This window comes from Ruditapes philippinarum, unplaced genomic scaffold (assembly GCF_026571515.1).
Source record: "Ruditapes philippinarum isolate M1 unplaced genomic scaffold, ASM2657151v2 ctg1375_1_1_1_1, whole genome shotgun sequence".
Lineage (NCBI taxonomy): Eukaryota > Metazoa > Mollusca > Bivalvia > Venerida > Veneridae > Ruditapes > Ruditapes philippinarum.
This window is the reverse complement of record NW_026857788.1, coordinates 64,167-89,427: the sequence shown is the minus strand read 5'-3', so window position 1 is coordinate 89,427 and position 25,261 is coordinate 64,167. Positions and strand designations below refer to the sequence as shown.

Here is a 25,261-nt window from a genome sequence, read left to right as displayed (position 1 = left end):
GCGTATCTCAGAATATCTTATGAAAATTGCAAAAGGTTTCTGAGAGAAAATTGTATTTCGATTGTTGATCAAAAACGCATATAAAAATAATTTCTAACATTTTGAAATTATGATATTGTGTTATGACGCTTCCTTGTCACATTTGTCGTGGTTGCAGCAATTTTTTAAAAACAAATTAAGTTGTTTTTTTTTTTGTTTTTTTTGGCTATTCCTGAAACCAACGATTTTCGAATTACGATATTTTTGCACGGAACTGTCGCTTTGAAATATAGTAGCAAGATATGAGTGGAAATCAAATGAGACCTAAAAGCCTTAAATTTTAATTTTCAATTTGTTAAAAAATCAACTCGGGGCACTTAAAATGGAAAAATATGAAAAGGATAACAAAAAAAATGTCCTCGTGATAAAATTTATAAATAAATGTTGTGCTATTTTTTACCCAATTTAAGTTAAAGGTGTGAAAACACGTCTCATTTTTTCACTATTAAACTGATTATTCTGAAGAAAATGGAGTAAAAGAAACATTTACATTTGCGGACAAGTTATGAGTCCAGACCTACATCAAAAGGTACATATATGCGAAAAAAATATAATCTGTCCGTCTTGTCATTAAACCTCAGTGGAGTCCCGTTATCAAGACAAGAATGATGCATTACTGTAAATCTTACTTACACTACTGTTTCTTTTTCAGGTTTCGATTTTTATTTGATAAGGAATGTCTAATAAGTATTTAAGATATTTCTAACATGCTTATTGCCCTGTAGGTTGAGTAAATCTCAATCTTTTCAACGTAAGTCTGAACATGTCAATTTCATCAAACCAAGAAATTTAGCTCGAGTATGATTTATGCCTACAAAACGTACTTACAAATCGGGATATGATAATACATTTACATGAACATACTGGTTAATGATATACGTATAATATTTATATTTGTTGTTTAGCAATTTACAAAATTTCTTTCCATTCAATTTGGAAAACGTAAACATATTTCCGACTATATTTTTTTTTAATTCCATCAAGCTCTACAAAGCAAAATTCTACAATAATACATTGATCTATATATCAATATACAAATATGTATCAAAATAAATGTGCAATTAAAACAAACATGACATAATCAATTTAAACAAAAGACATAAATGGACGTTTTATATACCTTACATCCTATAAAACTTTTAACTGTTAACTGTTTAAAATATTAGACTTGTAAAATCAGATTTAATACGAATACAATTGTCCTTTAAACAAGGATGCATGAAAATTCCAGGTAATTAAACTACAAATACAGTTTCCGCTGACTACAGTATTGCTACAAAATGTTCGGTTTGTAGTGTTCAAATCTATTAAATGGAACTTAAACACGCGGTAATGTTGTAGAAATGCACCAGGATTGATAATTTACTGCACTTAAATGACACTATTCTTAATACCCATCTTGTCTTCTTTATCAGCTAACCTAGTTTGTTAGTTGTTGTTTTTTTAATTCTTAAAACCTATTTTTCACAAGTCATATTTTTACGTTTGTTTATCTATTTACAAATTGTTTCATGTTTCTGTCTATATATAGTCTAAAAGACAATATAAATATACATGTATATGCATTTGAGTCAAATAAAGGTGTTCATATTTACACATTTCCTTATCAAAGCTAATGATCATATTTTTATATTCGTTTCATAAAGTGCTGATAATCCTGTTGAATACTCAGCAGTTACAAACACGACAATCTCGTTAATTGTTGAAGACACCGTTGTAAATTCTGGAAGGCTGAATGAACAATTCGGATTTTCTATTCTTTGCAGTTGTATCACATCGGAGTAACCTCGTCGAGAGCCAACTGTTACATCGTAAACAACATCTGCTACATAAGGTTCTTGAAAAACCTTCGACCAGTCAAGCCGTATGGTCCGGTTACTCCAAGCAACTGTCATTGCGTTGCCTACATATCGAAAACAAAGCATATTAAAATAACAAGTTCACGGTATATAACCTGAATAATTATTACTACATAAATCATGATTTTAACAGCTCTAGTAAGAATATTCTAAACACTATATCTAAACATGACTTGTGTCGTTTCTCAAAATTGGAAAAAAAGCAATATCTATTCAATTGACTCCATTTCTAGCCCTGAAATAAAATATATTTAAAACTTAACTTGTTTATTCTTACAATTCTCACTACTTGATTATGTCTGAAATTTATATTTACCTGTAAGCTTAGGATCATCTCCTGTAATAAACACATTCGTAGATACCAGCTCACTAGTATAGTTTTCGGAATTCACTGCTCTTACGTCTATCGTATATATCTCATTCGGTAAGAGGTGAAGACCATCCAGTTCATACATGGTATGCTTTTTTACTCTCTTCCATGTCCCTTCTTTCTTTGTATTGTGTAGAAATCTATATTCATAATGGTCGATTCCATAAATATCCTCAAATCCATCCCACTCAAACTTGACTTGTGATTTGTTTAGTTGCAAATAAATTTCCGTGAATTTCATACCAAATAATTCAATGCCTTGTTTGAAACCAATGGCAGATAGAACTTGCACATTAGCGAATTCTACATTTGTGCTAGTGTAACGGATGATTATTGGATCTGAAACAAGCTCTTCCATAAGTTCGACGTTATTAATACACATAACTTTTACATACACTCTCTCTACTTTAGCCAATGTCATATTGATAAACTGGCAAGCTGAATTAGTCTCCGTAGGTTCTAATGATTCTATCCCGTTCATTTGTAATCCCCTTCCTGAAATTAGCCGAAGAATAAATTTTGTTAACTTCATTGCAATCATATACATCAAATTCACATACAGTAAATGCTAATACGCAGGTGTTATTCATTATAGATTATTTAAATAACACTTTAATTTGATGGTTCTATATATATTAATTTTGATAAGTTAAGTTGCAAACAACATTTAAAAGGCAACCTGTCAAATGTCAATACAGCGAATTTATAAAACAACACTTTTCAAAGTCTCTCCTCGGTTTAAAAATCAACAAAATACATACATTCGTAGCATCTTTGCATATATGTAGATAATATCAATGCGACTAATATCCTATGGACGTTGACGTTTTGTGTAGAGTTATAGAATATCATATAAGGTTTGTTTTCTAAAGAAATATCTACTAAAATTAAAGTATTGATTATTGTTCACTGTAAATCACAATAAAGAAAAATACCAAGACCGCAATAGCAAGATTTCACTCCACTTTCTGCATCCTCGATATGCCAGTTTGCATAAACACTATAGAGTGCGTCGGTGGCATGTGTATCATTGACAATAACATTCAGTTTTCTGATTACCGGTGGCGTTTTGTCGACAACAATCGGATTACTCTTAAAGCTTGTTGTTAAGCCAGCATGGTTCTTTGAGAAAACAGTCAGATATAGCTTACTCCCGTGTTCTAAATGCATATCGACAACGCATTGGTAATTATTATTAAGTTTTGAAAATGGCCGCAGTTGTAGACCTCCGGGACTTGTCCCAATTCCATAGTGTATCTATAAAAATTACCATAAATCATGAACTAATATTCTGTGACTATACAAAAACATTACCAACGCTTAAAAATAAGCATATTGTATACATAAATTCTTAAAAAGTGAACTTATACAAAGGGAAAAATCGAAAGGAATATTAAAATGTTTGTATTTATATTATCACAAATTGAAATTTTGTCAGTGTTCTATTGTTTCTTATTTTAATAAACATTTTTTATATTCACCTTATATACGGCACTCTCTGGATCAAAAATCAATGTTGATACTTTTACTGCCGAAGGCCCTATTTGTTGAAACTGGATTTCACCGTCTGCTTTCATGTTTGTAGTTAAACACTTATAAAAGTTTGCTTGTAACGAATGATTTTCGAAGAAAATGCCTTCGGTTTGGACTTGTATATTTGCAGTTCCTGATTGTTGTGCAATAAAGCTATATTCAAAGTTCTCTGAGCCATTGTGATCAAATGATGTATATAGAACTAAACGAATCCGATCGATAACCAAAACAAGTTTTGATGAAAAGCTAGCTCTACGTAATATTCCACTTATTTTGTATAAATTGTCTTTTTTCAGAAAAGTGTCAAGACGTATGTTAATATCAGAAGGAACACTGCCTTCTAGCATGTGATCTCCATATGTTTCATTTTGTCGTAACAAAACATACTTTTCACACTGAAGTACACTAGGTGCTGTTACATCTATACTTTTCAAAGCCGATTTTGCAATCATACTAGCATGCCCAGCCGCATCACAAGCTTTCACTAAAGCAACGTATCGTTTTCCATGTTCAAGTTTAATCTTTGTAAATTTGTATTTTGTTTTAAGATATACGTTCTTAAAAATGATGTGACTTTGGTTTAAGGTGTTATCTTCAGATATTGCAACATGATAAGATTTTATACCGGAATGATGATCGATAAATCCGTACCAAGAGATTCCGAATGATGATGTCGATGACTGGTAATTGCTGTTAATCAATTGGTCTGTATTGAAGACCATTCCAGCAACTGGTGTATCCATGTCTATCACGAAACCATCAGAGCTTAGTGAATTTTGCATTCCGAGAACATTGTATGCCGTTACTGTGAAGTAATATCTTGTTCCATGAGAAAGTTCTGTATTTATCAAAGTGAAATTTGTATTTAAGCCAACTTCGGTCATGTTAAAGATGTCGCTCCCTAAAAATATAATTATACAGTATGATATCCGAATTAAACAGAAACGAACGTTCATTTCAATGAATACGAGCAATTTTGAATTTACAATAGATATAAAAATAACAATTTCCTTTACAAGTACACGCAGTGAGAAATATAGTTACCAGGTAAATCAATATCAAATATGACAGCTAAAACATGATAAATAAAATACCATTTACAGATGTTCCAAGAGATATTGTAAAGTGGGACAGTTGACTCTGTGTCTCTCTAAAAACACCTTTCCAACAAAAAGTTAACTTGTCCATCCAATCAATGACATCGTAATCTACAGCACAATCTAAATCAGAATCTAATACGAATCGACCTTTTGCTGGCTGTGGTGGTGTGTGATCAATGATTATTGGGTCGGACGAAAATGTAAATTGCTCTAAACTCGAGTACCATGCCTTAACATACACGGTGTATTTCATAGCATGTATTAAACCAGTGTTTGGTGGCAAACAAAAATTAACTTTGGTACGTTTTCCGACATCATGCCATTGCCTTTCCGATGAAATGAATATTCCGTCTCCTGGCTTTTGTCCAAACAACCCCATACTCCATTCAAAGCGAAGAATCGATATCTCATTGGGACCAATTACTTTCCAATGTCCAGACAAGCATGCAGATGAAGATGATATTTGTTCGGGCTTATTTTCAGAACCACCAAATACTTCAATTTTTGGATATCTGGTGGTACCTACAGTCGATGAATTTACATACACACAGTTTGTCATTTTAGATTGAGTACAAACTTTTCCAACGGCCGAGCAAGTACAGTCTAGATTGCACGAATGTATTTTGCACGAATGCTTTTCAAATTTAAGGGCACCTGACTGATATTGTGTTTTTTCTGACAAAAAGGGTACAACTGTTGCTCGAAATATTGTACTATTCAGTCCAGCACTATTCTTTGCCCAAATTGAAATGATCAGATAAGACTTATCACTAATTGGTTGATTAATGGTTATATTAGATGAATGATTATTTCTAGATATATCAGCATCAATGACAACTATACCATTTGATAATTCGTGTCCACTAAAGTTATTGCTGACAGTTACGTAGTATTTGTCTATTGGCGAGTCTTGGTCCACAAAGCCATACCATGAAAGACAAATGATACTGTAGCTTTTATTAAAACTATTATGATAATTTGTCCACCTCATTGGATATGCGAATCCTCCCATAAGCGGAGGGGAAGAATCAATTTTCAATTTTTCCGACTTCGAACTTGTACAGAGACCGGCAGCATTACAGCATGTTACCACAACATGATAAATGTCACCGTCATGTAACCAATTGTTTTTATCAAGGGTTATCAAGAACGTGTCTGAATTTCCAACAACCACATTTTCAATAGGAATGTGACCATTTTGATGAGTTTTTAAGGAGACAATATGTTTGACAATAGAGCTCTCATTATCAATAAAATTCCAAATAACTCTGATCAAAGATTTTTCCCATTGAATATTTGTGCTGTTAGACTTTCTTGATTCTCCAAGTGGGAAGATTGAGGGTTTACGAACTACAACTGGTGGGGAATTGTCAATTATAAATCTTTCGGATGTTTGTTTTGCATTAATCCCAGCTCTATTAAATGCTTTCACTAAAACATATAAATCAACTCCGATCGGAAGATTAAGACCAGTCCGTATGATATTTGATTGAAGAAGACTGGACAGTAAAGGACTAATATCACAGATATATGGTTTAGTTCCAATACAATTTTCGAAGTGACTGATGCCAGATTGTGGATCCTCAAAACCTTCCCACTGCATGTGAACCGATGTGCTTTAAAGAAAAACGAAGAAATAATTTAGAACCACTTTAAACTTCTTGCTTTAAACAAAGTGCAAAAATCATATCTTAAGAGGAAAACTATAACAGCATGTAAGTTACCAAACAATAAAAGTCTCTTACAACGTAAGGCCTTAATTAAATTGATATATTGATAATCAATATTGATATTTCAAAAACAAATGAACTTTTTAAAAAATGATGCCCTAAGACTTTATTCAAATCGAAAAAGGATCAAATTTATATGATGTGAATAACTTTCATATTGCCACCTATCCAGATTTTTTAAGTTTCAAGAATGTATAATCTGAATTATTGTAGGAGTAGATGATACTGGGTTTACGTATTTATCTTCTTTAATCTCATAAAAGCCCAAAGGTAATGCTTTTTGCACCCCCATAAGCAATTCTTTTTACGCCATATGTTTTTATTTTAGTCAATTTGAACATTGTCATTTATTTTCTACAAGTGATTGTACTTAGACTAACGGACGGGTGGAGGATTAATCTATATTCCTCGTCAGTGAACAGGTTCAAGACTTAACTTAAAAATTAGATACATGTACTAACTCCTAAGATACTGATGTTTCGCGAGTTACAATCTATAGACATGTTATAGACATACTTATGTGGTGAATATATCACATGCTTGCTACCCGAGCCTATCCGCACAATCCCAATTATTGGAGGAGTGTTATCCAGTTGAATACCGTTTGAACAGGCGGAGGAACACAGATTCGCACCATTACAAACTTCAACTGTTACATAGTACTTTTTGCCAGGTTCAAATGTACCGTTCCATGTCATGTCTAAAAAGTGTATAAAAAATTATGGTAATAGTTTAACATGGTAATATTATAACAAAAGCACTACCTAAGGTCCTACACAGTGACTACAAGCACCTGAAATAGTGTTGTTTGTAACCTAGAATGCTATTTGCGCCTGAAACAAATTTTGGTTGAAAAGTACGGTTGCTATTTTCTACCATTTCGTATTTTTGTGCCGGAGGCAAAGACACGAGATAATATACATGCTCACTAACCGAGCGAGTCTTCGCCTTAAACTTTTGAGGGCGCCGACACGAAGGCACAATGCATTCTAGGTAAAATAACGATATTTTAATAAGACACGAGATATTCTTCTATCGTGTCGGCGGCCTATATTTACATTGTCGACGTATCTTCGTTGACTCAAAAGATGAACGGCGAAGACATGATAATTGGACAATTTACCGAATCCCTATGTCGTGGTGCTTTGCCCTTAAATCGATGACACGAAGGCACAATAATGAAAGTGTTACTTCAAGTATGTGTAATTGTTTTGCGAATGTCTACCGGAAGGCGGAGACATGACCGCACGAAATATTGTTCAATATCGTATAATGTTTTATACCTTTTCAGGTGACGAAAAGTAGCTTTTACATCATACAAAAATTTTACCTGTTTGAAGACCAACTTCAACCATAGACTCAATATTGTCAAGATATGGCCTTGTTCCAAGACCTACTCTGTAATACTGTATGCCACTATGAGGGTCTGCAAATCCATACCAATGTCCCGCAATGCTACGTAACTCTTGCTGAAAATCTTTGTCTGCCTGATGAAAAATTTAAGACCAACTTTAAAGAGTATAAATGTACAAAACTGCTGCATGTAAATTATTGTTTTATTTTTGAAAAAGAAGAGCAAATGATACATGCAAGGACTCATTGCTAAACCCAAAAAAAAACTTTAATTGCAACGTAATATTTTGTTTCGGAACGTTTAATTCTGTTTAAGTACAATAGTTGTTTGTTACATAACAGAGGCATACTTTAACATAATTTTACCACTTTTATAAAACATTCCAACCGGAATAGTTTTATACTTTTTTTAACTTACATAATTCTTTTTTTTAAATGTACGAAGAAAATCAACTTATTTATTTCTTTTCTATATCAGTTATGAGCATCTAACCATAATCGATGGCGATAAAATGTGAATATAATATACTTTATACGTCCAGTGACCATCCATGACGTGTCCACCGGTTGGAGGAGACAAATCAGAAATAAACTGTATTGTTGAAATATCTGATTTCAAACCTGCTCTGTTGACAGCCTGAACAATTAAGTTAAAATACATTGTTCAATATTCTTATAATACTTGATTATCGGTAAATTTCAAATCAAGTTTCTTGTTGAGAGAATACTAATTCTTTGTTTTTGTTGTTTTTTTATTTTTATTTTTTTATTTTCATATTATTTTTATTTTAATTTATTGTTTTTCTACTAAAGAAGCATGAAGAAATTCTTAATTTGACTTTATTTACAACTGAAAAAACATTTTTTTTATATTTACCATTGCACTTATAACATAAACATGCCCATCATTTATGTTTAGTGGAAGCTGATAACTAATATGTTCACCATGAAAAGAACGCATACCAACAATATCACATGTCATTTGTTGTGTCCCTAAACATATTTCATAAAAATCTACCCCACTTTCACTATCAGTAAAATCAGTCGCGTACAAGTCGATATGAACTGAATTTATATATACGGGAACCTTCTGGATACGGTCTATAATCAAGAACCCCTTCTGTGGGGGCGATGTATCGACCACAAATTCCTTAGAGTTGATGGTTTTAGAATTTCCAGCGTAGTCAGTTGCTGAAATATTAATTCGTATCCTTTATTTTATGTAATTGTACAAAATAAATCGTTTATAGGTAGATTCAAAATCGTCAAGATTGTCTACATGTAGTGTAGAGGATTGAATACCGATTAAACCAGTACTAAAGAGTCTGAGATTGGAATTCCTTTATCTTTCTTAAAAAGATATAGCCGAGTTATGAGTTTTTGTTTTAAACCCAGCAAACACAAGACGTCATACTGACGTCAGATTTAAGTCAGGTTTTGACGTCGGATGACGGTCGGAAAAACGGTTGGATTTGAAAGTTTTTTTGACGTAATAATCTGACGTCAGGTTGACGTCAGAATCTAACCTTTTTCTGACCAAAATCTGACCATTATCTAACCATTTTCCGACCTCAATCTGACCATTTTCCGACCTAAATCTGACCATTTTCCGACCTAAATCTGACCATTTTCCGACCTCAATCTAACCATTTTCCGACCTCAATCTGACCATTTTCCGACCTAAATCTTAACCCTTTTCTGCCCTAAATCTGACCATTTTCTGAGTTTAATCTGATCATTCCCCTAATCCTTTTGGTTTTACCACGTTATAAATATTTTCTGGCTAATCCTGATTTGATCGAATTTAATGTAACTCATTCTATTAAGTAACTTTCAATCCAATGAAATGTATAACAAAAAACTAAAAGCAAAAATATGTTTTTATGTTTTTTTTTATTTAAAATAAAAGTTCCAATTTTAAGCTGATACATACAATTTTAGTAAATTCTGCAAGGCTAAATACTTTTCATAAATTAAACAAAATAAAACATAAAATAAGTTAATAACAAAACAAAAAGTATTACAAAAACAATGACATAAATGAAACTAAGAAAACATATACAAATATTAAAGAACAAAACAATGTATGTACATTTCTATCAAAGTTTGCCTTATCAAACAAAATAATGAAAATATTATAATTTTAAGAAAAGTTAAAAGATTCGGATAATAATGTTTCAAGCAATTAATGACAGATTTTCAGTATTTTAACTATATTTCTACAGCATTACTAAAACATTTAGTGCCATTTTGCATATTTTGACCTCCTTTTGATAATTGTCACTAAGGTATAAATTACTTCCTTTTAGTTACTTCACAAAGTTATACTTTTAAATATCCATGAGAATTAGCACGAATTTAGAGGTGTGATGCTTTTAGATATGACCTTCTCTAACCATCCCTCGTCTGTCCGGAGGATATGTTAATGTCCAATAGCGTTTGTGATATCATTTTCACTGAAAAAAAGAAATTTATGAAAAATGGAAAAATAACAAGCTAAAATGTTTTTCATGGTTATCTGCCCTTTAGAAATTTTGAAAGTTATCTTAACCTAATGAACAATTTTGCTAGCTTTTTATAAGAGACACTCAACACGAATACTGAAAATTTAAAAGGCCGGTTTAAAACTGCAGTTTAGTATGGATTATAAGTATGTAATAGAATTTACAAAAATCTTACTTTGCCATGTTTCTTTTTACATTATCACGTGTTTCTGTCCCTCCGACCTTTGAGAGCATGTCCAACACTTGGAACTGGATCTACCTGAAAAGAAAATTATATTCTAAATTTCATGTATGTATATTCTACGTTTGAAATAGAACAGTTACTCGTTTTAAATTTTTCATAAATTCAAATTAAAGTTTCAAATTCATTCTCAATTCTCAGATTTTAACTGACAAAACATCACAGTTTAAGAAAAATATGAAAACTAAGCATTCTCTTTGGTAGTACTGAAAGGCACAAGCAGAGTTAAAACATGTCAAATTTGAAAAAAATTATTATCAGACATTATCGCGAAATTGTGTGACATTTTGCTTCAACTGTTCAAATAATGATAATTAAATTTAAAAATGCTTGCAATCATGCAATTATTTATCAAATACAAAGTAGAAATAAATTTAAATAAATGGAACTGACCTTTTTGTTCAAGAAAATCTAAAATATTCACTTTATCAATGCATCCCAATTCCTGACCGACAGCCAAAACGTAACGCCTACGAATTTGAATTTCCATCCACGTGGCTGTAGTTTCGAATTATAGGTTAATTATGTTTTTCTTTCCCTTTTCTGACACTATGATTAAATGTTAAAGCACTATTAAAAACTCGTGATTTTGATACATATAATGTACCACAAATGATAATATTATAACGTTAAATGATTGGAACTCGTAAACAGATCTGTAGCTATAAATAGATTTCATAACAATAGCACATGTAACTTGCATGCATATAGCGCCACCTACATGTTTTATTAGGATGCAGTCCCGCGATCTTGGTCACACTTCATTTGTAAGCCAAATAACATTTGAAAAAAAGTTTAAATGATTACAACAGCGAATATGGATTTTTTGTTTGTTAATTTTTTACCTACCGTCAGGACACCGACCAGAACCTGACGTAAGTACGACGTCAAAAAGAAACGTCTGAAAGACATCGGTTTTTTAACGTCAGATTTACGTCGTATTTTGGTCGCCGACGTCGTGACCAAAATCTAACGTTAATCCGACGTTATTTTAACGTCATGTGTTTGCTGGGAATGCTCTCGACGGACTTTCCAGAATCTAAATTTTCAGAACAACAGGTGTTAAGTGTTGTGTAGCTCCTGTTAACATGCACAATCATTGTTTAAGGATTGAATGCCGCTTAAACCGTTGTTATGGCGTATCCTAAGTTTTGTACTTTCATTATCTATCATGAAAATGACTAAATAGATAAAAGCACATTTGTGACTTCAACTACTAAGTTATCGGAAGAATTTACAAAACATATTTGTCTAAATATATACCTTCAGGTATTATCATCATTCATCTTTAGTACATTATTTGATAATTATCAGACATTATTTAATTTCCCTATTTATCGTATTTTTATGTCTTACCTTTGACTATAACTACTAAAGTTGAGCCATCTTTTATATTATCTAATTGAGATATAATTTTTCGATCCTTGCCAACATTTGTAAAATTGTGAAAATCGTAACTGAGTGAAGTCGAACCTATAATATAAGAAATAAACTTTGTACATGTGCTGATAATTTATTTTATACATTATGAAATGCAATTAAATACTTAAAAGAACTTTTACAATTTTGCATTCCTTTTTAAATTAATTTAGTATAATCTTTGAAAAGATAGTCTTACCTATAGCGTATGAAAAATACTTTATGTTGTCTCCATATCCGAATATTGAAACATCTATATTGTCAACAAAGCCTTCAATATCAATCTCGATAGCTGACAGATCATTTATAAATCCGTTAATGTTATCAACTAGTACATCCCCGCCAGATGGTGGAATATCATCCAAAATGAACCCATTACTGCACGTCCTTATTTCGGCAACACTTTCTACGTAGTTCTCTCTGTTTATCTTTAAAGGCTTCGACAAAGCGCATATATAGTAAACGTTATTCATTCTTATGTATTTTCTTTCAAAGTAAACATATCCATTTGTACTTGTCAATGAAGTAATACATTTCGTATCACTCTGACATTGGTCAAATGTTGGAATACGTCTGGTTGACATTAAATACCATGAGATATTTCTTTCGGACGCATAAAATACAACACCTGCTACCTTTGACGATCTCTTTCCAAAATTTAACTCAGTGTCATGCAGGAACTGTGTCTCGCCCCCTAAATGGTTGCTGTGAATCATCTGCATTGTATATTAAGACAACAATATGAGTGAGAAATCATTGGAAGTTTAGAAGTTATAAGCATTTGTAATATTTAAAGTATCAAAAAGGGCATGGAACTTAAGAAATTGAGCAAGTTTGTGTTGCATAAACATTTTACTTCTCTTACTCATTTCTATCATTGTGTGACATTTTAATAAAATTGCTTTTATATTTTAAAAATAATTCTACAGACAATAGTATGGCGGACGGACAGTTAGACGGACAAGGCCACGACTTTATGCTCCAATTCGGGTAGCAACACAAATCTTGTTATCTAAATTCCGATAGTGACAATCAAAATTATCTTTGAATCTTTTTTTCCTCATTTCAAATGTTAGATGACCAATGATAACAATATTCACATATTTACAGACTCATTAAGAATACGATTTACAAAATGGCACAGTAAGCAAATGATTTTATTAACAATGAAATGAGTTTTAGTTAACTAAACAAAAATATGCAAAAGGACTATTTATAAAAAAAATAACACTTTTTAAAATCAAAGATGGGTTAAATAACTACATTGTTTAATACTTCTGAAGATTAATGAGCCAAAATAGCAATATGTGTTACATTTAAAATCTTTTCCCAAGTTCCAGCCGCTGCGTCTATGTCATAAACTACATTTATATTATCAGTTCCAACAGAATTCCGATTTGGCTTCGTGCATGTCGTTATTTTATTTCCAGCACGTGAGTATGCTCTTACGCAGATATAAAATGTCGAATGAGGATAAACTGGTAACTTGAAACGTTCCTTTACCTAAAACACACATCAAAAACTTCAAAAAGGTTAATGTTTTCATTAAACTTGGCATTTAAACTTAAGTATTTTTTTTCTTTACACAGAAAAGTATTATTTGCAAGATAATTATAACACAAGTAATACGATATAATTTAACTACTTACTGAAATATATGAAACGTTTGATGTATCAAATGTCCTCCAAGTTATTATGCCTTTATTACCCTCTTGACTTTCACTTAAAATCCATTGATATAAAACAATGCCACTTGGTGCTTTATATGGTTGAACTTCAATATGAGCGATGACGTTGTTATCATAATCATCAACAATAAATTCTGATATGATGTTCTTTCCCGGTGAAATAGTTCTTTCGAATTCAAATGTTGAAGATTCAACCATTTGTGAACAACTGTGTGGTAAACATAAACTCACACCAACTGAATATTTTTTCTTCTCGATTAGGGATATATTTTTTAATGTGAATTCGTAGTCATTGTTCTTTATAATTTGAATATGTAATGAATTACTCGTGTTGGGGCCTTTTTGTCTGTTAGTTGTATGCTCTAAAAGTGTCCATTTGGGCGTGAGTGTGGAAAGGTAAATGCCATCTTTTATAAAAACATTGATTTTATGCCTTTCTTTAACAAAACCTTCACTTTCCGCCCTTATTAAACGCACACACGACTCGGTTTGATTTTCACCATAAATCTGAAAATTTGGAATATCCATATACGGTACCAAACAAAATTCTTTCGAATGTATATCCTTTATTACACTTGCATCGCTTGACTTGAGCGTGAAACTATCTGAAGTGGTTTCAACATGCATTTTATATAGCAATCCTATGGTTAGTTTTCCTAAAGAAAACTGAGTAAAGGACGAGTTTACGCTATTGAAGCATTTGTTAACTGGGATCTCTCTATGACCAATTTGAATATCAGTCGTTTGTAAAATAGAACTGTTAAAGATGTAAACGCCGTTCGAACTGGAAATAATAACTCCTCCGGAACACGCGGCGCGGATTGATACGAAAAAACGCGTACCATAGATAAACTTGTCAGACTTAAGACAATGAAAAGACACATTTCCTGTTATAGGCTTAAACGTATATATGTTATCTAGTGTTCTGTTTGTACCGACACCGATATGCAATGACACATTTTCGTGGTGATTAAACCCACTCCATCTTGCACATAATTGTGTTTCTGTAAAATGAACACTTGCATCTTTATTGCTAAATGTTTGTGCAGGGTCGATATCCAAAATAACACCATGACTTGGCGGATATCTTGAAGGGAGTTTGAAAGGATCTGTTTGGAACAAGGTTACATGCCCGGCATTATTGTACAGGTATACATCCACTGCAAAACTAAGTCCATCTTCAGTATCAATTTTTTGCAGTTTTTGTAATGGATAGGAAATACAGTCTTGTTTGATTTCACATGCCTCCGCATCACCATATCTCCATTCAAGTATTGGAGATACAGTTTCTGAACCGTGAACTGAAGGACAAGGTAAAAATAATTAGAATAGTTAGAATTTTTGAGAAAAAAAATATCGATCTTTCTTTTTATTTATTTTTTTTTTTATTTATTTATTTTAGTTAGAAGTTAGATAAATAAAAACAAATGTCTTGTTCTAATTATCCTACTTTAATCTTTGAAAAAAAGAAGTTCTATATTTTTTCTGTCTTTAAATAATAAATTACAAGATATACTGAAAAGAGCAAGACTTATAACGTACTAAATTGAAACAATATTTGTCCAATTTTCTCTGTTTGTTCATTGTCGTAAAATTGGCCTTCGTCCCAACTGATTATAATATTTTGATTTACGACAGAAATAATCGGTTTCTTTTTGTACAGCGGTGGAGTTTCATCTATTACGAACGGGCCCAAAGAAACGATTTTTTCTAGTTTTGCTTTGTTTTCTGCTTTTATAAAAACATAGAACTCGTTTGCTAGTCCAAAGCCTAAATGGTTTACTTGAAAGTTGTGTCTGCTGTTGGTCGATTTGTACGTTTGCAAAGAAGGAGAATATTTCTCATCTACCGTCTTTCCGAAACCAACAAAAAAATTGTCCACCTGACTAAGGCTTTTCTCTATGTGCCATTGCAGGGATATGTGATCATTTGGAAGATACAGTTTTATCTTTTTGTTGAACAGCGGAAGGTATCTGCATAAAAATTCATCAATCTGGGTGTCATTTATCGATTGTAATTCTTCCATGATATCTACCAATTCACTTTCGCTCGTATCGACTGAACAACGCTCCCTACAGGTGGTAATGTCTTGAAGTAGGCATTTTTGAAATTTATTGTTGAAATGCCATGCACGTCCATTTAAACAAAATAGAGAATCAGACCATTTGGCATGTTCAAATGAAATATTACGGATCCGGGGTGGAATAATATCTCGGATGATTCCATCCGAGCAAACAGGCAATGACGACTGCAACGCATTATTGATCGCTACAACTGTTGCAAAAAGTTGTCCAGTAGCATTAGTTTGGACTCTTATATAGTTTTCAGTATTAAGTGCCGAAAAATGATCCATGTTATTCAATGCTATGTTATCGGATTGAAAATCTTCTTTATTAAGACATTTAGCTGAAATTCCGATTCTGTATAACTTTATTCCACTCTCATGATCTATGAATCCATTCCATCGTACAATAAAGTTGTCTTTGCTAGTGTAATCAATATCTGGTCCACCAACTGTACCTTTATTATAATATAAATTCGGTATTCATATCATTTCTGTTTACTTTTTACATGAAAAAGATCTTTATTATATTCCCTGTACAGTTAAAGTTAACATGGTAAATAAATACTATTTTCCTTCTTATTAAGTGCAATGTTGCTGTTAGTTTTCAAAGATTTTATAAAATTTTATTATTCCATATATTACAACGATTAACGGAGGAATTTTGTGGTCATTTTTGTATCAAATAATTATGCTCGAATATTTACTTCATAAAGTTACTAAGTCATACAGGAAAACGCATGAGAGATTTATGGAAATTCCTCTGCAACAAACACAAATCATTTTTGTTTCTTTCAATATTTACTCCACGAACTGCGGTGACGGAAATCATTGATTTCTTTAAAAATACATGTATATTATTGAATACGTAACGGTACTTTATGTTGACATATACAAACAAAAAAATCTATGCATAAAAAAACTTATGTATTCAAAATATCCTACCCTCATATACGGCGCCACTTTCTGGAGGAGAATCATCAACTAAAATATCCAGATGTTCAATATTTTTCAACCTGGCGTTATTTTCCACAGTAAGTGTAAAGAAATAATTTCGATTATGATCGCCAATGTGTGTGTTGTTGTTCACCAATCTATTCAGATCAAAAGAGTATATTTTCATCTCACATTGCCCAACGTCTGGACAGTAAGCATGTGGTGTTGGTTGCTGAGTACTTTTCCTGAATATGTAAAATACGTAAACATGCATATATACTCTTATGTTATATCATTTGGCTGATTTATTTTGAATGAGGTTTATGAATGAATGAAGACATAACTTCCTTTGTTCAAGTGTATAAAATATATTAGTTTACACTTTCATGATAAATGTCAGTAATTTATTTGCATGTACAGATCATGCGCGCCAGTAATCGTAATGCAAATTCGACTTCTCTGTTAATTATTTAAAGCAAACATTCTTTGAAATAATATCTAAAACATTATTAAAAGCTTACTCTTTCTACTGTTTTGACTCTGATATTAGCACTGGCAAGTTGATTTTCATCTGTTCCAAATGACCACTTTATAGATCTCAAACCACTATGAGGGTCAAATGCTTTGAACGAAAGTTTCATTTTTGATAGGTCCGTGCTATCATGCACAAATATTTGTTCTTCGCCATCTTTAGTCAGCCAAATATCTTCTATCACAGGTGCTGAACGATCGACATTAAATGTTCGATTTTCAATGAAGCTATTGTTTACTATGTCTTCAGCGATTAGCTTAAAGGTATACTTTTCTCCATCACGCATAGCTAATTTAGTACAGTAAAGTTGTTGTCTTATATTTGGAATACGAACTTCATTTGAATATGATCCACTATTAACTTTCCAAGAAATCTTAAAGCTGACTATACCATGAACGTTTTCTGTACCTTTCACGGGAAGGAGACCTGATGTTTGTTCATATATGCCTGAAATTTCGGAGTCTGATTCTATCGGGATTAGTAATTGATTTTGAACATAAAAGTCGTTATAAAAATAATCGTTCCAGGTTATGCAAGTTTGTTCATGATGTGTTTGCCATTTATAGTGAGTTTCTTTTGAGGCGGACGTAATGTAAAAAATGGATTTATTTTGTCGAGTTTTAATAACCGACGAATTATCAAACAAAATAAATCTGCGTGCATACTTGACGTTATTCGCAACATCTTTTACTGCAAGTTTTATGCAATATAGTCTCGGTAAGTTAGTCGTTATGTTTAGTGTATAAGAGGTAATAAGCTTACTTATATTTGTTGAAAAACTCGACGAAAAACTTACTTTGCCATTTGAAACTTCATGCATACTTATTTCAAAAAAGTCAATACCAGAGGCACTCGATTTATTCGCTCCCGGTGGAGGCTTATCAACCCATCCATCAAAATGTACTAAAACTTGTTTAGAACGTGTTATCCGTTTTTCGACAAAGAGTGGATCTGTCTTACAAGACTTATCTTCAAAGCAGTGTTTTGGTCTAGATGTATCATATATAAAACAAACTGTTTCTATTGTTCTTGACTTTTTGTAAGAGACTGGATCAAGTACTTTATTTGACCTTGTATCGAAAGCTGTCACAAATCCACCTCCAAGCGATTCGTAATGTAAACACAATCTGAAGTGATACAGTGTATTTTATCAAACATATGACAAAATGGTTTGATTAAAAACTCAAAAAGATTAGTTTTATCTCAAGTTTTGAATTGATACGATGTTTTTAGCAATTATCGATAGTTTTATCAAATGTAGACAAACAATCTTAATAACGTCAGTGAGTAGATTAAATATTTGAAACTTTAGGATTATTTTTTGTTCTTAAAAATCATACCGTTCCCCGTTTGATAAGCTGTAATTTTTATAAGCTTGCAGATTTATCGTGTCATTATAAAAAACAGCATGTTTGACGTTCGTTCCTTTTGAGAGATCTGTCTCCAAGGGTTTGCTGCCTATTTGAATTATCTTACCTAAAATATTAAAGGGATACTCAGGCAAATAAATGACAATAATATCAAAATTATCTTATGTACTCAAAACACGCTAAAATGACATTTTTGTAAAAGTCCCAGCATGAAAAATTCTGTATAAATTCTATATATTTTGGGTTTGAAGCGTAAATATATCTTTATATGTTGATCGAAATTTAGACGCCGACAGAATCACCGAGTACTTTTAAAACTAGTCATGTGACTTGAGCAAACCCATGAAGTTAACATTACAGATATTGTGGATATTGATATTGATTGAAACAAACCTAAATCATTCATTTGACATGTTCTTAAACGTTCCCAGAGTTCACTGTGACAACAATTGTGAATTTATTTATAAGGAGAAAAGTTCCTGTGACTGTCTACTGTATTCATTTTGAGGACATTTACAGAATAATGAAAAAATAAAGAAATAAAAATTGTGCCTGTGTTTCCCTGAATGTTTTCACAAAGTGTTATTTAAAACAGTAGGAGAAGGAATATTATATTTACTAGTGATAAAAGCACAATAAATTTCATTTAATGTCACAAAACACGTTTCATTTTGTTCTATAAAAATCACCATCAATTGTAAACTAATGCTTGTAACAAGCACTCTATCTTTATTTAAAAGCATTGATGTCTTAAACATAAACTTAACATTTTTATATAGTCTTATCATTAGGCATTGTAATTTTAGTGCCATTTAAGCGTTTCAAGTCTCATTTATAAAACAATATATACACAATGTAACAAATAACTATTTATGTCTTTACATATATAAATAACAAATAATCTATTTACCATCAATTTGCACTCTAGTTATAATAACACGTGTGTCTGTAACCCCAAAGTTGCTGGAATGTATAAATTTTGGTCTAGGAATAGTCGACACGTTTACCATAAAGTCAGATTGAATATCGAAGTTAACATGAACTGGCTTAAAATGTCCATACAAATCATGAAGAGTATGACATTGTCCAGCTGTAGTTTGAACTTTCTCAAGATTGTGTCCTATTATTGTAGTAAAACATTTGTTAACAGTCGGTCTGGTTGTTTCTGATACTGCAATAAAGAAAGTTTATTTGTTGTTTTATTACTATAGTTATTATTTAATTATTGTTTGTTTGTTTGTTTGTTTGATCTAAGAGCTGATTTCTAACTGATTTCCTGGATAACTAGTAATTACTAATTTCTTCGAAAGTGGTCGCCACTTATACCGCATGTTTTATGGAACGAATGACCATAAGACCGGTGATTAATATAAAAATCTGGAAACAAAGTGATCCATCCGAAGCATTAATCACAACAAAATTACCAGAGAATTGCAGACTCAGTTTGATTGAGTCTGTACATGAGGGATAATGAGAACGTGCAACATCCCTCACGCCTCTTAAAGTTGATGATGTTTGTGCATAATTGACATTTGATTATTTGATACATCTAACAGGGATCCAGATAACAATTGTGAAAATAAACTATTAAATTTCGTATCGACATAAGGTCTAAGCTATGACACGGTGTTTTTAAATATCAGAAATTAATTCATGCTCTGTAACTCAGTTACATTCAATCATTTTATTACAAACCAGTAAGAATGGTAAAGAAATATAACATTGTCATTATTTAACTTTGAACTAGTTTTTATATTGTAAAAACGTCAGAGATACAGTATAATGATGTAACTTCATAACTTTTAACTAAATGTTTAACTTTGAACACAAATGTTCTACTTCTCAAATCAGTTCAATGTTCTATGATATATTTTAAAAAAAAATTCATATTTACATTGACAAGAGGCTGCTTCCCTTGTGAAACCATTCAAGCACTTGCAGTTGGTAGCTAGTCCACTCCTGCACTCCCCTGGCCAACATTTATTGGCATCAAAGGAACACATTCCTATGTTTAAATAATAAAGTCAGGCTACAAACAACAGGATAAGCATTTACAGTCTAACAAGTCAAAAACAATGAATGATGCGAAATTTTCTTTAACTTCAATAAGGATTAATCTTTTTTGTCTTACTTAATTTGTCTTATTTAGAATTTAAAAAAAATGTAAATGAGGTTTTGATACGTTAAGATAAAGAATCGTCATATCCTATAGCTTTTATTTTTGTAAAATTTACTTTTATCTCTGTAAAAAATGTATCTTATTTTTCACGATATACTTACTTTCACAGCTCTTCTTGTCATGTGATACTTTATAGAACACCGTTTTATCAATACATGTGACACATGATGACTCACGTGCATTTGAACAGTTTACCTTCACACAATTTTCAATCGACCTACATTCTATTAAGAAAAAGGCCATTTGTTCACTTTTATAAAACATAAGAGAAAACAGTTGATTTTAGTGCAGTTAGTTAACATGAAAGATGTCTTAAATTGGTATCTTGCGGGAAAAATTCGTCTTGTCTTAACTGTTTTTAATTGTAATACTAATATAATAGCGTTTTTGAATATTAATATACATAGGCAATGCAAGTATAAAAAGATAAATATTTATTACATGTTTTGCAGGAGATTACTGAATTATAACGGTTAATTATATTCTGATAATTTCACAGTAATGATTACCAAATATAATTTCACAGTAGCCGAACTATATTTGGCGTAAAAATAAAATATTTATCATTAATGAATGTTTTTTTTCAGCGGAAATGTAGTCAATCATAATAAAAAAATGTACGTGATAACTGTTGTTCGTAAATATTTACGAACGTTGTGCTGAAAAACTTCTAAAATCTAAAAATAATCATGGAATTATATTTTGCTTCAACATTGTGACGTCATTATTTGATGACGTCGTGAAGATAAGAGCATGACGTTACGCGGCAAAAATCAGTAAAATGGTTTAAAAATCGTTAAAAAATCATGAAATAAACAGAAAATTTGTTTGTTTTACATGTAAGATCAAATAATATTTCACTCGTGAACCCCAGCTATTATATTTTCACTCGTGGCTACGCCACTCGTGGAAAATATTGCATCTGGTGTTCACTCGGTGAAATATTTTTCGATCTTACACTGAAACAAACTAATATCCTCTATGTCATGCACGATAGTTTTAAATTAATACTTAATATACATACCAAATTTAAAGGATCCACCATTTCCAAATCCAAAACTAATGCTTATTGCTTTGATTGAAAATGAAAGTCCATTCCATGACATGAATTCGCTGTGACCAATAGTTTCTCCTTTTCCCACCTATTGTGTAATTTAATCAAATGAAACACTTTATAATTGATATGATTTTTTTAAGCTATTATTAAGTGTTTTCTGTACTGAGGTTAAATAAGGCAAAATATATCCGATCTATTTTTTCTAACACATATAAATGGTTTGGTGTTTTCACTAAAATACAGCTGATTTTATGTCTTATGGCTTGTAAATACCATCATTTGCTTAAAAAAGTTTTATAAAAAGTATTTTCAATTGGATGATATTTTACTGTCACCCGCAAACTTATGTGTTATTTACTCTACACGTACCCGAACAAATAATGTAATGATCTAAAATTTTCAACTCAAAATAACTGATCCCATACTGTCAAGTTTAGAAATACTTACTCTGATATAAGATCCCGACCATGATATCCAGAAATATTTGAAGCTGGATGGAGAAATAATTCTCGATTCCTGTCAGGGAAATAAAGAAAGAATACAATAGAAAAGTCAAAATATAAAAAGGAACATTATGCATGTGTCATAGGGTAGTAATCATTAATAAATAAAATATGAATAAATACTGGTTGTTGTTTTCAATCTTTAATCCTTAAACACAAATTTGGTCTCGTAATAAGTCAAACATATTTCTCTTCTCTACGTCAGTCATTCAATAACTTAAAGTCACGTTATCCTATTATTATATTCCTATAGTAGCATGTACTAACCGTTTATAAGTGTTTATACAAAGTGATATTTACGGGTACGGTAATTCATCATTGCATTCCATCACATTCACTCACTTTGTGTAGACGCATTTATATATTATATATAATAAATTATCTATGATAATATTATCAAAGTAAAGATTAAAACCTAAGAAAATTAAACGAAACTTAAAAACATTTTAAAATCGTAGAATCACCATAGACGAGTTTGATTTTTGGTCAAATGTTCATCATAAACGGCAACTTTAGAACTAGTAAGTAGTGGCTATTTACATATTTTGTGTACGCTGAATACAAATTTTGCTCTTCCACGGCTGTATTTGTTGTCAAAAAAAACACCTAATACATAAAATACCTTAAAAATCCATTGTTATTAGGATAGTTGTTATACCGTTAAATGATACAAAGTCTAACAATTTATGTAAATACTACCACATGCTGTGCTCTTGGCGGTTCCTGCTGTTGCTTACTTCGAATAACTGACTTTGAATTTTCCCAACCACCAAGTACTATTTCTATGACATTATCCACCAAATTGCTGTGATCGTGTTGAAGTAATATATGGGCATCGTGACCACCTTTTACTTGAAACGTTATTGATGACTTTCCTTCAAGGTGAATTCCATCAGCGTACAAGTTGTTTTCTGCATAATTTGTACTTGGTCCATTTCCACAGTAATAGCCAATTAAAGCTGTTTGTTTAGAAATATACAAAATAATAACTATCTATTTATAAACGTACAACACCTTCCGTATAACAACTTATGCATTGTATATGTTGCCTTCCAGTTATATGATAATCTAATATGTGACTAGTTTTTAAATCTGATATTGCTTTATTATATTAATGACAAAGGATAGGCAAATTACAGCTCAAGATCTGCTTAAACTAATAGTCTTCTGCCTGTAAATATCGTCTAAGATTTCCTATATGAAGAATCATATGTGAGATTTTTTAACATTGTTCTGAATATATAAATGTATTTTAAATATTGCTTAATTTAAAATTTACCACCTTTACAACTTTAATTTGATTTGCAAGTCATTCTCGTACAATATCGAAATAAAAAGTTAAAGCGGCTAACAGTGTTGAGAATGGTGTGACGGCCTAGATGTGAAGACCGGCCTGGTTCGATTTTTCGTCGCAAAGGCGAGTCACTGTTAGTTCCGGCAGTTTACCTACCTAAGGGTTTCAAATGCAGAAAAATTCTTATTTCGGAACAGTTTTGTAGATTCAAAATCATTTCAATAAAATTTAAAGTAACCTTACGTACCAAACGAAACTTCAAAACCTAACAATAAAAGAGCAATTAAAATCCTCATCCTGTCACATATTTACGTTCGTCATCAAAAATAAGTTTCCTTCATTTCAACTACCATCCAAATGAATGTTACTGCAAACAACCGTATCGGTGAGATAAAGAATATACGTTTTCGTTGGTAAGCAAAAAATATATAAATAAAAGATTTGTGTGTTTCCTTTAAGTGATTACATTGTATGTTCTATAGATATTTAGAGTAAAAACATACGCTAAGCGTATTTATAATCAGATAAAACTAAAGTATTAAATCCTGTGCAAATAAGAGATGGATAGATATTTCAAATCAGTATGGGCATGCAAGTGATGTATCATATTGTTTTTATGAAGAAAATGCATTTAGAATGTATATAGAATGATAACATTATCTATTTTGAACACCTAAAAGAGTACTCGATTGCAGATAAGTATAAATGACGAGTACATACATACGCTCATCCGTACTCGGGGCAAATGTTATTACATATTTGCGCAGGAAGATAGATAGTCAAATAGTTTAGCTTCAATGTGCAAATTCATCCGAGTTTTCCCCCTTCGGGCTAGTTGATTACTTTTTCTTCAGAATTCCATTGTCAACTATCAGGTATCGTCCGGATATAACTATCAGGCTTGTTGACATGTATGGGCGGCAATATAACCCAATCTCCACTTTTCGGCCCTTTCTATCAGTCTTCGGATAAGAACATCGAGCACAGAAGTAAGAATACACAGAAACGATGCAGTTTTTCGGTCTAAACTACGCTAAGAAACTAAATATATTAACAAAATGTAATTTAATACTAGTAGGTGAAAGTTATATTTTTTCCAATATATCGAGTAAAAGTCCAATTAAATTGAGTAATTTTATAGATATAACCATAAACAGTACATTTTTATATACTTATTGTGATTGTTGAAACCGAAACATTTTGACACTAATTCGGATTTGGTTATAATTGTACATCAGTGAGCATTTTAATTAATTATGATTGTCAGACAAAAAAAATCCCTGCACAATTAGTAACATAGAGGCTTAGACATCTTTAATCAAGAGCATTCTAGTAATTGTTCGAAAGGCAATGCTATATGCCAAACATTTTATATAATTAAATGTTACAAAAGGACCGCTTATGTACGGAAGAGCATTAGTGCCAGGTGTATGTTTTTTATTTACTCGAAATTTCAAGTTACTAACTCGAAATTTCGACTTAATTATCTCGA

The 25,261-nt window shown here is 31.6% G+C and overlaps 1 protein-coding gene and 1 long non-coding RNA gene across 2 annotated transcripts; both read right to left on the bottom strand.

The window, feature by feature from the left end:
- Positions 1 to 815: 815 nt before the first annotated feature.
- LOC132751063 (uncharacterized) lies at positions 816 to 24,166 on the bottom strand. Its single transcript, XM_060741172.1, has 24 exons — positions 24,017 to 24,166; positions 23,175 to 23,434; positions 22,420 to 22,488; positions 21,940 to 22,057; positions 21,017 to 21,139; positions 20,631 to 20,741; positions 19,647 to 19,907; positions 18,707 to 18,842; positions 17,356 to 18,493; positions 16,844 to 17,066; positions 15,379 to 16,356; positions 13,798 to 15,137; positions 13,463 to 13,651; positions 12,348 to 12,864; positions 12,086 to 12,202; positions 8,862 to 9,175; positions 8,514 to 8,621; positions 7,962 to 8,118; positions 7,148 to 7,331; positions 4,896 to 6,517; positions 3,750 to 4,702; positions 3,204 to 3,525; positions 2,215 to 2,763; positions 816 to 1,942 (listed from the first exon to the last, which is right to left on the bottom strand). The coding sequence occupies exons 1-24, from the start codon at positions 24,063 to 24,065 to the stop codon at positions 1,659 to 1,661; spliced, it is 10,122 nt and encodes a 3,373-aa protein (XP_060597155.1). The 5' UTR covers positions 24,066 to 24,166; the 3' UTR covers positions 816 to 1,658.
- On the bottom strand, positions 9,888 to 11,417 carry LOC132751040 (uncharacterized). The gene is made up of 3 exons (XR_009628633.1): positions 11,123 to 11,417; positions 10,664 to 10,747; positions 9,888 to 10,440 (listed from the first exon to the last, which is right to left on the bottom strand). It is a non-coding gene; the product is annotated as an uncharacterized LOC132751040 (long non-coding RNA).
- Positions 24,167 to 25,261: the final 1,095 nt, after the last annotated feature.

Bases quoted from the DNA above. Each gene is read 5' to 3' on its own strand.
- LOC132751063 (XM_060741172.1), bottom strand. From the start codon at position 24,065: ATGAGGATTTTAATTGCTCTTTTATTGTTAGGTTTTGAAGTTTCGTTT. The intron at 23,435-24,016 runs GTACGTAAGGTT...CTAAACAAACAG, and splicing joins AGGTTTTGAAGTTTCGTTTG to CTTTAATTGGCTATTACTGT. The intron at 21,140-21,939 runs GTATGTATATTA...TTTTCTTAATAG, and splicing joins TGGTGGATCCTTTAAATTTG to AATGTAGGTCGATTGAAAAT.